At 44.2% G+C, this 14334-nt stretch overlaps 1 protein-coding gene across 1 annotated transcript in view; it reads right to left on the reverse strand.

The window, feature by feature from the left end:
* Positions 1-14334, reverse strand: part of CAT (catalase) — a 39821-nt gene that overhangs the window by 1842 nt on the left and 23645 nt on the right. The window contains exons 8-11 of the mRNA XM_047776023.1: positions 13593-13745; positions 9432-9570; positions 6493-6623; positions 1287-1394 (exon numbers count right to left, since the gene is read on the reverse strand). Of these exons, the coding sequence (XP_047631979.1) occupies positions 1287-1394; positions 6493-6623; positions 9432-9570; positions 13593-13745 (531 nt within the window). The remainder of the gene's footprint in view (positions 1-1286; positions 1395-6492; positions 6624-9431; positions 9571-13592; positions 13746-14334) is intronic.

Raw genomic sequence — 14334 nt, forward strand, 5'->3', positions numbered from 1 at the left:
TGAGGAATCAAACACTGGCCCCTGCTGGGTAACCTCACATACTTTTATTTCCTGTCTCTTCTGGGGCCACACCAGCGGCACATGGAGGTTCCCAGGCTAGGGGTCTAATCGGAGCTGTAGCTGCCGGCAACAGCCACAGCCACAGCAATGCCAGATCCAAGCCGCATCTGCAACTTACACCACAGCTCCCGGTAACGCCGGATCCTTAACCCACTGAGCGAGGCCAGGGATCGAACCCGCAGCTTCATGGTTCCTACTTGGATCTGTTTCCACTGTGCCATAGAGGGACCTCCCAACTTCACATACTTTAAACAAGAATTCCTGACCAAGCAGATAGCAGGAGGTGAGTCATCAAGAATCTGCAGGAGGCCTTGCAACCACAGTACATGTGAGAGGGTAAGAAGGTCAAGGGTTTGAGCCCAGTTCTGCTACTTACAAACTGTCTTATTCTCATCAAAGATGAAAAAAATCCTCCGCATCTACCTCGCAGTGCAACAGTCAGGCTCTCTGCCCAAGACAGCAAGAAGTACAAGTGGGCACCTGCCATACACACACTCGTGAAAGACAGAGACACAGAATTTTGCCTGCTGGAATTTTGCCTGCTGGTACTTGTCTCCAGGCCTCAGAACTCATCCCAGCAGCTACCTCTCTGATCAAAGCAGCAACCAAGACACAAGGAAATAGCTGGTCCCTAAGTTTACAAGAGGCAGACTCCTGTGGCAGGTCTGGAGACCACTGTGAGTACAAAGCACAACGAGCTACCATCAGAAATCCCCTGGCACCTCAGCACAAAAGGTCAGCATGAGTTTTGGAAGCAGCTTAGCCCTTTTCCCAGAAAACGTGCACGTTTCTAGTTGCTTCTGAAGGAGGGTCAGGTATTGTAACATAAAAGGTCAGGCAGACCTCAAACCATAAAAATGTATTTCTTATTATCTCAAATCTAAGCAAAATTATGGCAGGACTCACATTTTGATATTGGACAATATTGTCCTACATAGAATTTGACGGCAGTCGAATTGAACAGCATAGAAGACAACGGACCCTAAACGCCACTAAATTACCACATATTAGACCAAACTAAGGGTCAATGGCTATGGCATATCCACTGGAGATAGAACACAGAGAGGAAAGAATCAAAGGTTGATTGAGGATTCATACTAATTTTTTAAGTCTGTTAGGCTCAAGTAAGAAAAATGACATTTTCCCTTTGCAGGGTTCTCTCACATAGCTGCATTCTCTTCTCCTGCCGGCAGGTGTCACCCTTTAGCTGACAGAGTAGCACTCACCGCTTTCTTCTGGATGAACAGTTGTGCGTCTTTCAGATGACACGCAATGTTCTCACACAGCCGTTTCCTCTGCTCCTCATTCAGTACGTTCAAATAGAAAGTCCGCACCTGCTCAATAAAAATGGGCACAGTGCAGAGAATCAAATAACTACTTCATGACAAACAAAACTCACCCCAAATGCCACTTTTGAAATAGAGATATGGGATTTCTTGTTGGTATAAGAATGAATAATTTAAAATGACAGTTGAAACTGTCACATGTTGAGTTCCTTACTTTCTGTTTTATTTCATTTTAAGTAAAACAGGGAGATGATAGCTCAAAACTTCTTTTTAGTAATGTTCTTTGTGGTCACGGCTTATGAATCTCTTATAAATAGAAGGTCGTGCACCTACAATTAAAAGTGCCACCATACCTTACTACGGACAAGTGGAGAATGTGCAGGCTGTCATCAGATGTAAGCTCAGCACAGTACAACCTTTGTTCAGTTCACTCAGAACCAAAGAGGAAAACACCCTAATTCAATAGATAGGTCAGAAGCCAAGTTTTCTTGGAGAAGACAGATGTTAATGGTGGTATTTTGCTTAGATTATTGGGTTTACCTCTAAATGAATATCCATAGGTTAAAGTGAAAAATAAAAGCTCAGGAGTTCCCGTCGTGGCACAGCGGAAATGAATCCAACTAGGAACCACAAAGTTGCGGGTTTGATCCCTGGCTTTGCTCAGTGGGTTCAGGATCCGGTATTGCCGAGAGCTGTGGTGTAGGTCACAGACGCAGCTCAGATCTGGCATGGCTGTGGCTGTGGCATAGGCCAGCAGCTACAGCTCCGATTAGACCCCTAGCCTGGGAACCTCCATGTGCCGTGGGTGTGGCCCTAAAAGGACAAGAAAATTAAAAATAAAGAAAATAAAAATAAAAGCTCAGTACTAGGTATATGCATCCTAAGAGCCTCTGCTCAATTCTGAAACCAACCATTTCTAAGTTATGAACTATGATTTTATTCTACTATTTCATTCATTTATTCATTGATTCATTATTTTATACTTATCATGCACCTATACTGCACCAGGCATTACCCCGTGTACTGTTGTTCTACCAATGTTTATAAAGTCCAAAAATAAACAAAGTAGCAAATTCATAAAATATCAAATATTCATAGCTTTTCTAAGTTATCAAATATCAGACCTCAACCCTAGCTTCAGCATTCACCACTGTTCAGAAAAAGGCAGCTTGAAACTTTGAAGTCAAACTAAAGGAGTATCCACAAAGATCTGACTTGCATTTTCTCACGTCTGGCTGACAACCACCACCTACACACAGCTCGCCGGCTCACTACAGGAGAGCATGGGCTCCACTGACGGGGCAGCTGTTCCATTTTATTAACCAGATAAGGATTCTGCGTCACTTTACCTGCTCCAACACTTTAACCACAGAGCTTTAAGAGCGGGGCCAAATTCCTCTTAAAGGAAACGCCACATTTTTACTAGTCTATACAAGTGAGAGAATGATTTTTTTTTTTTCTTTTTAAGTGTAACATGCCTACAGTAAAGAATACCAAACATAAGTGTTAAGGTCAATGACTTCAGTGAACACAAGTGTGCCACAACCACCCAGATCAAGACAGAAAACGCTCAGCTCAGAAATCATCTGCAATATCCCTCCTCAGTCATTACCCCCCTTTCTCCAGCGGCCTTCCCAAGGGCAACTTTTTTTACTTCTAATATTCTGTGTTTTAGCTCTTTTTGAAATGTACACAAGTGGGATCATACAGGCTATATTCTTGATCTTTTGCTCAATGTCATACTTGGAAGATTCATCTCGGTTACTGCTTGTCTGCATACTTCGTGAATTTTCATTGCTCCACAACTGTGGGAATATACTATGGCTTATTTATCCAAGCTTGGTTGATGAACACTTGGGTGATATGAATGAACCGTGTTGTATATGTCTTCTGATGCTCATAGGTACATATTTCTACTGGGAATCTACGTAAGAATGCACTCACTAGGTCCAAAGACATGTGTGTGTTCAGTTTTGATGAATATTGACAAGCTGTTCTCTGAAACATCTGAACCAATTTACACTCACGCTGGAGCTGTTTCTTGTTCTCACAGTATCTGGTACACAGCCTTTTTCATTTTAGTCATTCTGATGCGTACATAGTGGTATCTGTTTATTCTGCATATCCCTGGTGACTTAGTAAAATAAACCACCTTCCTGCATGCTTTTCAGTCATTTGAAGACCCTCTTTTGTGAAGTGCCTATTCAAGTCTCTTGTCCCTCTTTCTATTTATTTGCCTGTCTTTTTCTTATTACTCTGTAGGAGTTTCTTACATGTACTGTATGTACATGAGTTGTTTGTTAGAGGAACTGCAAATACATTCTCCCACCCTGTGGCTTGCCTCCTCAATCTCTAAACAGTTTCTCATAATGAAGAAAAATTCTTTTTTTCCTCTCTTCGCGAGCTGGTCTTGATAATATCTATGGCCCTATCTGCCAATTCGGTAATCCTCTCTTTGGCTATGTTTAATCTTCTTTTAAACTCATTTACTAAATGCTTAATGTTAGTTGTTGAATTTTCCTGTTTAGTATGTCCATTCATTGTTTTTTTTACTTATTTTCTATTTTTTTAATTACTCAATGAGTTTTATTACACTTATAGTTGTACAATGATCATCACAACCAAATTTTATAGCATTTCCATCCCAATGTCCATTCATTGTTTTTATAGATTAAAGTTCTCTTATTAAATTCACCATGTTGTCATCTATTTTCTATTTTCCTGAACATATTATTTGCAGTTATTTTATTTATTTATTTATTTATTTATTTATTTATTTTGTCTTTTTGCCATTTCTTGGGCCGCTCCTGTGGCATATGGAGGTTCCCAGGCTAGGGGTCGAATTGGACCTGTAGCCACCGGCCTACACCAGAGCCACAGCAACGCTGGATCCAAGCCGCCTCTGCAACCTACACCACAGCTCACGGCAACGCCGGGTCCTTAACCCACTGAGCAAGGGCAGGGACTGAACCCGCAACCTCATGGTTCCCAGTCGGATTCGTTAACCACTGTGCCACGACGGGAACCTCTATTTGCAGTTATTTTAAAACCTATATCTGACAATTCCATTATCTGAATCTCCAGTAGGTTTGTTTCTATTGCCAGGTTTTTTCTCCCTCTTGGTTTTCAGTTGTAAGGTCTCAGGTCTTGAGTATGCTTGCTGACTTATTACGGACTGCCAGGTATTTGCATATGAAAACACGGAGAGATAATCTGAGGTTCTATTTTCCTCCAAAGGCTTATGTTTGCTTCTGGCAGTTAGGATAAAGGGAGATCACCTTAACCCAGCCTGAGACTGAGCTGGTGTAAAACTGGGCTTTAGTTTTTGCAGCTTTGCCCTTATTTCTAGGCATGGCCCTTCAGGGATCCAACGCATGCCTGGGATGTTAACCAGAGGCCCTCTTTCTTAGCAGGCCTTGAACCCCAATTTTTATCCCTCCAGACCCATGAAAACGCTATAAACTCTGCTCAGTATCTTGGCCAAGACTTACAAAGTAATAAATGCCTCATGAGAAGAGAAGAATAAATATCAAGCTCACATCTCTGCACTTCTTTTCTGTCCAAAATCTTGGCCCCTCTAATTCTTAATGCTTTTACAATTCTCCAAAGCCTTTAAACAGATGCTTTTTGGATTTTTATCTTGCTTTCCAATGTTCCCCATAAGAGGATAGATCTGATACACAAACTAGTCTGTCATAAACCAGAAGCAGAAGACAAGTGAATCATTTTTAAGAGTATAAATCTGGATCTTCTTATTTATATTGCATGTTACTCTTAGAGTTATAGGATTATGCTATGAATCTATAAGCAGTAACATGAGTGATTAAAAACTTGACTTCGATATAATGATAAGAAAATCTCTCAAAATAAGAATGATCATATGACAAATGTTAATGTGTATGCAACAACCTCTAAATTCATTGTGGCAGAAGTTGTACTAGCTAGTTTAAAACTGGAGTAGACTTCATGCAGGCAAAAGTCTCTGAGAAGCAGGGACAGTACTATAATATACTCGGTATCATCTGCATCACCAAGAATGAGGCAATTATTATAAAAGGCTTTCAGCAGACATTTAATTTCATTTAAATATGGCTTATATACTATAATAATCTTGTTTATACATAGGTATACACATAAATGCCTTTCAAATGGATATTTTCGCAGTGAACTCATTCATATACTTACGTATATTTTATTTGGAACACACATTTACAAATGAAGAAACGAGAACAGGTCCTATTCTGATTTAATGTTTCACAACTACTCAAGCAGCGCTCTAAGACAACTATACTTTTTAACTTTGTCCTTTTCCTGTGGGTGGTATAAGCTGCCCTGGACACATTAGTCAGGTGACTACTCTTCAAAGTCAAAGGCCTCTTCCATTGCATTTACTAAAAGAACAGTGCCGGGGCAGCTCCAGGGGATGAGAAACAGGGTGTGCACTTGACCCCAGACAGTTAACTACTGATGCAACCTATTGTGACACGATGGGTTGACTAAATCCCATTTCCTCTCTCCAGAATCTGATATAGAAGTATTGACAGAAGGAGTAAAATAGGGTCCAAAAAAAAAAAAGTAATACAGGGAGAAAGAAGCCATAAAGAAGAGTTAGGTTATGGTCATAGCAAAGCCACAGCAAGCTCTGAAGCACAGAGGAGGAAAATAGGGGAGGACCCAGTAAGAATGAGCAGTTAGTACAGAAAAGCATCAGCAGACAGATGACCAGCAGCAGAATCACCTGGATGGTGCCCAGCAGTGGAAACTCCTGCACCATTCATGGCTACTGAGGCTCCTAAAGCTTTTGTGAATCCAGTTCTAGTCCCTTAAATCAGGACTGTCCCTCTCAGATTTGTACATGCGGCTCTACTTGCCCATGTCTTAGATTTCCGTGAGATCACGACTTCCCCAAGGGCTCCCGCTTATGTCCCTTCAATAAAATTTGGAGGAACTGAAATGAGTCTCCTTACTTTGTACTAAAAAAGCAGTTACTCTTCAACTCCATCTAATATAAGGGCTGATATATGAACAGAGATGTTGTCCCTGAATTCAATGTAAGACACGTTTGGCACTCTAAAGGGGGAATACAGGCAGGTGTTGGCAGGAAAAATGACCAAGCGACTCTCACGGCAGACAGAGGAGCCTTTACCTGGGTGACATTATCTTCGTTGGCACTGTTGAAGCGCTGCACGTCCCCAGAATAGCAGGTCAAATGTTCCAAGGCCGAACGCGTCTGTTCGGGAGCACTGAAGCTGTTGGGGTAGTAATTTGGAGCCCCACCTTTAAAGGAAAACCACACAGATTCACTTGGGGAGATGAAAAGAGAAGCAAGTCAGCAAACAGTCAATGAAATAAGAAATAAATTCAAATGGCAATTATATATATATGTACACACACACACACAATACACCTGCTATGCACATTTCTTTTTCCTTTTTTTTTGTCTTTTTGCCTTTTCTAGGGCCGCTTCCCCAGCATATGGAAGTTCCCAGGCTAGGAGTCTAATCGGAGCTGTAGCCGCCAACCTATGCCAGAGCCACAGCAACGCCAGATCTGAGCCTCGTCTGCGGCCTATACCACAGCTCATGGAAACGCCAGATCCTTAACCCACTGAGCAAGGCTGGGGATCGAACCTGCAACCTCATGGTTCCTAGTCAGATTCATTAACCACTGCGCCATGACGGGAACTCCTGCACATATTTTTTAATGGGCCATAGTTCGCTATAGGCAGCTCTCGGATTCTTAGATAACACCACCATCTGCTAAATGCTCACATAGCTCTCACACTGCAGAAATTCCCGGGCCAGGGATGGAACTGCACCACAGTAGTGACCCAAGCCACAATAGTGACAATGCCAGATCCTTAACGGTTAGGCCACCAGGGAACTCAAAGTCCCTTTAGACACTTCAGATGGCCTCCTCTCTATAGGTTTCTGTGCTGCCAGTACAAACATATGCATAAAGGTTTGGGTTCGCCCCCCCCCCCATAAAAGATGAGACTCAAAGATACATTTCAAATTGGAGGGTTTCGGAGTTCCCATCGTGGCACAGTGGTTAACGAATCTGACTAGGAACCATGAGGTTGAGGGTTCGATCCCTGGCCTTGCTCAGTGGGTTAAGGATCCAGTGTTGCCGTGAGCTGTGGTGTAGGCTGCAGACGCTGCTCGGATCTGCGTTGCTGTGACTGTGGTGTAGGCCAGCGGCTACAGCTCCGATTAGACCCCTAGCCTGGGAACCTCCATATGCCGCAGGAGTGGCCCAAGAAATGGTAAAAAGACAAAAAAACCCAAACAAACAAACAAAAAAAACCCACACCCCATAACCCTATAAACCACAGACCGTGGATATATTGCAACCACCTAATATCATCAGTTAGTGAGCATGTAAACTTATTTCTCTTCTCCCTTCTCTTCTTTCCCTTATGTTTTCCAAGCTTCCTTTAGGGTACATGTATTATTTTTTAATCACAGAAAAATAAACTTTGTTTGAAATAGATATCAATGGCTCTAAACAAAAGTCATCATTAAAATCTCTGAAGGGATGATGCGTCCTAAATAGAAAAAGAAAAAAAGAAGACTTAGGAGTTGCTGCTGTGGCACAATGGGAACAGTGGTGTCTCTGTGGTGCCAGGACTCAGGTTCAATTCCCTGCCCAGCACAGTGGGTTAAAGAATCCTGCATTCGGAGTTCCCGTCGTGGCGCAGTGGTTAACGAATCCGACTAGGAACCATGAGGTTGAGGGTTCGGTCCCTGCCCTTGCCCAGTGGGTTAACGATCCGGCGTTGCCGTGAGCTGTGGTGTAGGTTGCAGATGCGGCTTGGATCCCGTGTTGCTGTGGCTCTGGCGTAGGCCGGTGACTACAGCTCCGATTAGACCCCTAGCCTGGGAACCTCCATATGCCGCAGAAGCGGCCCAAAGAAATAGCAAAAAGACCAAAAAAAAAAAAGAATCCTGCATTGCTGCAACTGGGGCATAGAGGCGTAGGTCACAACTGTGGCTTGGATCTGATCCCTCGCCCTGGGGACTCCATATGCCATGGGGTAGCCAAAAAAGAAAAAAAGAAAGAAAACCAAGATTTATATTAAACTGTGCTGGAGTTCCCATTGTGGCTCAGTGGGAACAAGCCTGACTAGTATCCATGAGGACGTGGGTTCGATCCCTGGACTCGCTCAGTGGGTCAAAAGGATCTGGTGTTGCCGTGAGCTGTAGTATAGGTTGCAGATACTGCTCAGATCCTGCGTTACTGTGGCTGTGGCAGCAGGCCAGCAGCTGTAGCTCCGATTCCACCCCTAGCCTGGGAACTTCCATATGTCAAGGATGCAGTCCTAAAAAGACAAAAAAATAAAAAAGTATATTAAACTGTGGAATACCAAAAGGAAAAAAACCACTAGTCAAGCATTCTCTAATTAATCAGAAACAGAGGCTGTTTGAACATGGCACCAAAAAGAGTAGTTAAAAGAAAAAAATCATAAATTTGATAAACGAGCTCCCCAAAACAACGTGCGATGGAGTCTTATCTCACTAGTTTATTTAAATCAAAAAGCGGTGGGCGAGGATCCCATGATTTACCATTTCTCTCTCATTCTAACCCACCCCTCCCCCTACAATCTAGCCAGACTTGCTTCTCCGGGGGCCCCAGCAACAGGCAAAGAGAAACAAAAGACACGAACTCTTGGCATTTGCACATCCCAGAGGCTAAGTCCTGGTGGCTTCAGAGTGATTTCAGGGACTGTCCACTCTGTGAAGAGTCTTTAAACCTGGTTCCCTAAGTCGGCTGATACTGAGTCAGTATGAAAAAGACCTTTATCCCTGCCTTTCACTGTCAGATGCACAGCGAGTGGAATCTGAGGGGGGGAACTCTCAGTAGAACGTGTCAAAGAGACAAAGGCATGGAGAGTCTGCAGGCAGTTTAACCCTTCACTGCTGGGCCGAAAGTAAGCGGTGGGCAGGAGCGCCTGTGGGGGCTCCAAAGAGCAGGGGGTCCTATGGGGCAGCCTGAGACCCTCTCCTCCTGCCCCCCCCCCCCCCCCCCCGCCCTGCCCAGCAGCGCCCTCTGCACCCCCAGGGTGAGCCAAGGTCTCGGGCCTACCTTGATTGTCCTGAAAGCACATGGGGCCATCACGCTGGTAGTTGGCCACCCTAGCGCGGAAGGGACAGTTCACAGGTATCTGAAGATAGTTGGGCCCCAGGCGGTGGCGGTGAGTGTCAGGATAGGCAAATAGGCGGCCCTGTGGTTATAAACGACATAGATGTTGGCTGTGCCCAGTAACGAATAAAAAAGGACTGGTCCATAAACTCGCAGTCAAGTTTCAAGCACAAAGCACAGCAAAATCCTGCCTGTCCCCGCCAGTAAAGAGCAGTCTCTTACCTCTCCTGAAATGAGTTCTCTTTAACTGAACAGTCCTTAATCTTCCATGCCAGGGGTTCCAAACAGCCATACATCTTCACATCTGTTCTAGACAATCACTTTTTTTTTTTTCCCTTCAAATAACAAGTTAGTACCTAGGCTTGTCTTGTTTCCTATTCCCAAGGCCATATTACATTGTAAAAGAAATTTGCTAGATGCCAACTGACCGGAATCATGAACGAATTCCACGCCTCCCCACTCTCACTCCAGGGGAGGGGGTCACTCACTTGCTCTTAGCAGGAAGAAGTAAAGTTGACAAAACCACTTGTACAGGGAATTACTCAAAAAGCCCCCCTACATGTTGCAGTCTGGTTTAGCTCGGATACACTTTGAGCTCTGACACTTTCCAGGTAAAAACAGTTTTGCCCCAAGAAAGCCATGGTGCAAAAAGATGGCCCACAAGGCCACAAGGTCCTGAAGCAAAGATTAAATCACACATGTAACCAAAGCAGGAGGTTTTGTCATTTCTTTCAGTTAGGGCTGAAACAGAAAGTTGTATGATAACCTCCATATCAGTCGTAGTACCCAATTACGTGCATATTCTCATTAGGCAAAGCCCAACCCTAAGGCAACTGAGAACACTGGCCATGACTGTACAAGTACGACCGCCTGGACAGGCATTAGCTCCCATTCGTGGAATTTCCAAAGTCCTCCTGACTGGCTCGCCCCTTCCAATCCCTTCTCCATCATCACCCTACATGTTCCTGCCAAAGAATCTTCCTAAGGACCCACACGGATTCTATGACTCAGCTACTCAGAAAACCTTGAACAATGCCTCACTGGTCAGCAAATGGCGACATAAGTGCGACAGTCCTTCTCTTTTACATGGCTCCTGACACGCTCCCTGGCATCAGATCTCACAGAGGAAGGACCTAAGAAGTGGGAAAAACTAGGCTACGCACCAATATCCTCCCTGAATCAACTAAAGCTCTTTCAAACACTTTTTTTTTTTTGTCTTTTTGCTATTTCTTTGGGCCGCTCCTGTGGCATATGGAGGTTCCCAGGCTAGGGGTCGAATCGGAGCTGTAGCCACTGGCCTATGCCAGAGCCACAGCAACACGGGATCCAAGCCGCATCTGCAACCTACACCACAGCTCACGGCAACACCGGATCCTTAACCCACTGAGCAAGGGCAGGGATCAAACCCGCAACCTCATGGTTCCTAGTCGGATTCGTTAACCACTGCGCCACGACGGGACTCCTCAAACACTTTTTAAACTCACTTAAGGAGTTCCTGTCGTGGCTCAGTGGTTAACACACCTGAATAGGATCTATGAGGATGTGAGTTCAATTCCTGGCCTTGCTCAGTGGGTTAAGAATTTGGCGTTGCCGTGAGCTGTGTGGTGCAGGTTGCAGAAGCAGCTCGGATCCATCGTGGCTGTGGTGGTGGCGTAGGCTGGTGGCTATACCTCCGATTCGACCCCTAGCCTGGGAATCTCAATATGCCGCGGGTACAGCCCTAAAAAGACGAAATAAATAAACTCACTTTAAAAACAAAAAAACTAAAGATAGCAAGTGAAACTTAAATAGGTTTGCTGAATCCAGAAATAATACTGACAGAAATGATCTGATTTCCACGTATCATCCTTTTCCAGGACTCTCTTCCTCACAATTGCAATGGACTGCCTCCTACACTAGTTTTCTTTTTTCATTTTCTTTTTTCTTTTTCTTTCTTTCTTTTTTTTTTTTTTGTCTTTTTGCCTTTTCTAGGGCCGCACCTGTGGCATATGGAAGTTCCCAGGCTAGGGGTCCAATCGGAGCTGTAGCCGCCAGCCTACGCCAGAGCCACAGCAACGCGGGATCTGAGCCTTGTCTGTGACCTACACCACAGCTCACAGCAACGCTGGATCCTTAACCCACTGAGCAAGGCCAGGGATCGAACCTGCAACCTCATGGTTCCTAGTACATTAACCACTGCGCCACAACAGGAACTCCCTATACTAGTTTTCTGCTGCGGTGCAGAATACATGTTTGCTTTGCGGTCCTTTTCCCTGGGTCCAGGCCTCCATCCAACACTTCGGTGCTCTTCTGCTTGTATGACTTGGTGTCGCTAAGTAACTCCTGGTGTCACTGTGGCCGCAAAGCCCCAGGGTGTCCTAGATTCTTGTGAAAATACTTTGGGGCATCGTTCCTTCCTCAACCGGTTCCCTCAGCCTTGGCTCTTCCCTTGACGACAATTTTCTGCCTTGGCAAAGCCCACTCACCTCTCCTTTCACAGTCCCACTCCCTTCCAGCCCCAGGCAGGGGAGGCTCAGGGCCCAGGGTCACATGATCTTGGCTTCCTCCACTCCTCAGTTTCCATGCAACCCCTGCTGCTTATCCTTTGTAATCTGCCTGATCTCCCTTTTCTATTCTTAACCCTTAGCTTCCTCTTTATTCACCATGAACAGGAGTGATTCTACTTAATACATACTAGATCACGTTTCTCCAAACCGAAGAAAACGTTTCCTAGAAAGGACAAACTTCTACCTAAGCATTAAGGTCCCCTCTGACATGCTCAGTGCCCATGGTGGCACAGCAGAAACAAATCCAGTGGGTAACCATGAGGTTGCAGGTTCGATCCCTGGCCTTGCTTAGCCGGTTAAGGATCTGGTGTTACCATGAGCTGTCGCGTAGGTCGCAGACACGGATCAGATCCTGCATTGCTGTGGCTGTGGCTGTGGCGCAGGCCAGCAGCTGTAGCTCCGATTCAACCCTAGTCTGGGAATTCCATATGACACAAGTGTAGCCCTAAAAATAAAAAAATAAAATAAAATAAAATAAAATAAAAAAGCAAAAGAACAAAGGCATCTTAGCTTGCCTGCGTGGAGCATGACAACTGAACTGGAATCAGATGCTTACATAAGAAACAGCTGTTGGTCACTGTGGTCTGATCTAGGGTATAAACTTTAATCTTTGTATCATGGACATAGTCCAAGAACACAAATGATTGATTTACTCAATAATTATTAAGCCAGTTATTTTCCTACTAATTTCTGATCCAAATAAGAATTTTCCGCTCTTTGTACTCTTGAAAGAACATATTGGTGAGTGTTTTTGGGAAAAAAAAAAAAAAAAATACTGAGGAGTTCCCATCTTGGCACAGCAGAAACGAATCCGACTAGGAACCATGAGGTTGTGGGTACAATCCTTGGCCTCATTCAGTGGGTTAAGGATCCAGCACTGTCATGAGCTGTGGTGTAGGTCGAAGATGTAGCTCAGATCTGGTGTTGCTGTGGCTCTGGCGTCGGCCGGCAGCTGTAGCTCTGATTAGACCCCTAGCCTGGGAACCTCCATATGCTGCAGGAGTGGCCCGAAAAAGAAAAAAAAAAAACAAACCCACAACTGAGTGCCTAGGAACATTACCAAGACAAGCAGTTAAATTAACCCACTGCCTTTAATCAATGGAAAACATAAATTGAGTTTGTAAAAAACATCTCTGGGTCTCTTTCTACATGTGGAAAAATTTAAGCATTACCAAGGAAGAGGAAATGAATAAAGTTATGCTAGCCAAGTGCGATAATCAATTACTGATATTCTCCCTCCCAGATGACAGCCTGAAAAAGAATACTTTACCCTACAAATACCTCAGGCATTTCTAGTATCACTTCTTTCAAATTAAGAGACCAAATGTCCAAGTCTTACCATATTGAGGGATCTGTGAAATTTGTTTTATACCATAATGCTCATTTAAGGATGTTTTGGTCAGTCCCATAGGAACTCAGGATCCAGACTGAAGTTTAAATGGTGTTCTAGTTAATTCTTCATATAAAGATCATGCCAAATTACACTGGGGGGTGGGGTGGGGGGGCTGCACGCATGCACATACAGTCCTGCCTCAGCATCTCTCAGTCCGAAGTTTACCTGCAGCATCTTGTCAGGGCTGGGCTCAATGCCGGGTGGCATGTTGCTTGGGTCAAAGGCCATCTGTTCAACCTCAGCAAAATAATTAACTGGATTCCGGTTTAAGACCAGTTTACCAACTGGGATAAGAGGGTATTCGCTGTGAGGCCAAACCTAAAAACAATGTCATGTTCACAATTACCAGAAAACCAACAGAAGAAAATTAAAGTACCCACAGAAAATATCAGCTTTTAAATACAATGGAGCCAATGAAAAGAAGTGAAAATAATGTTTTAATTCAATACAGTGATAAGAACTTAAGGTGAGTGCTTTGGTGCAAACTTTAACAACAGGAAAGAGTAAATACTGACACCCTCCCTGGGCAAAGGTACATCAACTTATCAAAATTTGTTTGCCTATTGGAGTTCCTGTCATGGCTCAGTGGTTAATGAACCCAACTAGCATCCATGAGGACGAGGGTTGGATCCCTGGCCTTGCTCAGTGGGTTAAGGATCCAGCATTGTTGTGAGCGGTGGTGTATGTCACAGAAGCGGCTTGGCTCCTGCATTGCTGTGGCTCTGATTGGACCGCTAGCCTGGGAACCTCCATATGCTGTGGGTGTAGCCCTAGAAAGACAAAAAGCCAAAAAAAAAAAAAAATTGTTTGCCTATTAATAAGAAAAATCAGGCCACCCAGATGAGCTCAATAAGCTCAACAAAGAGGAACTAGAAGGATAGAGATTCAAGGGAGCCCTCATTCACAG

This window comes from Phacochoerus africanus, chromosome 4 (assembly GCF_016906955.1).
Source record: "Phacochoerus africanus isolate WHEZ1 chromosome 4, ROS_Pafr_v1, whole genome shotgun sequence".
NCBI lineage: Eukaryota > Metazoa > Chordata > Mammalia > Artiodactyla > Suidae > Phacochoerus > Phacochoerus africanus.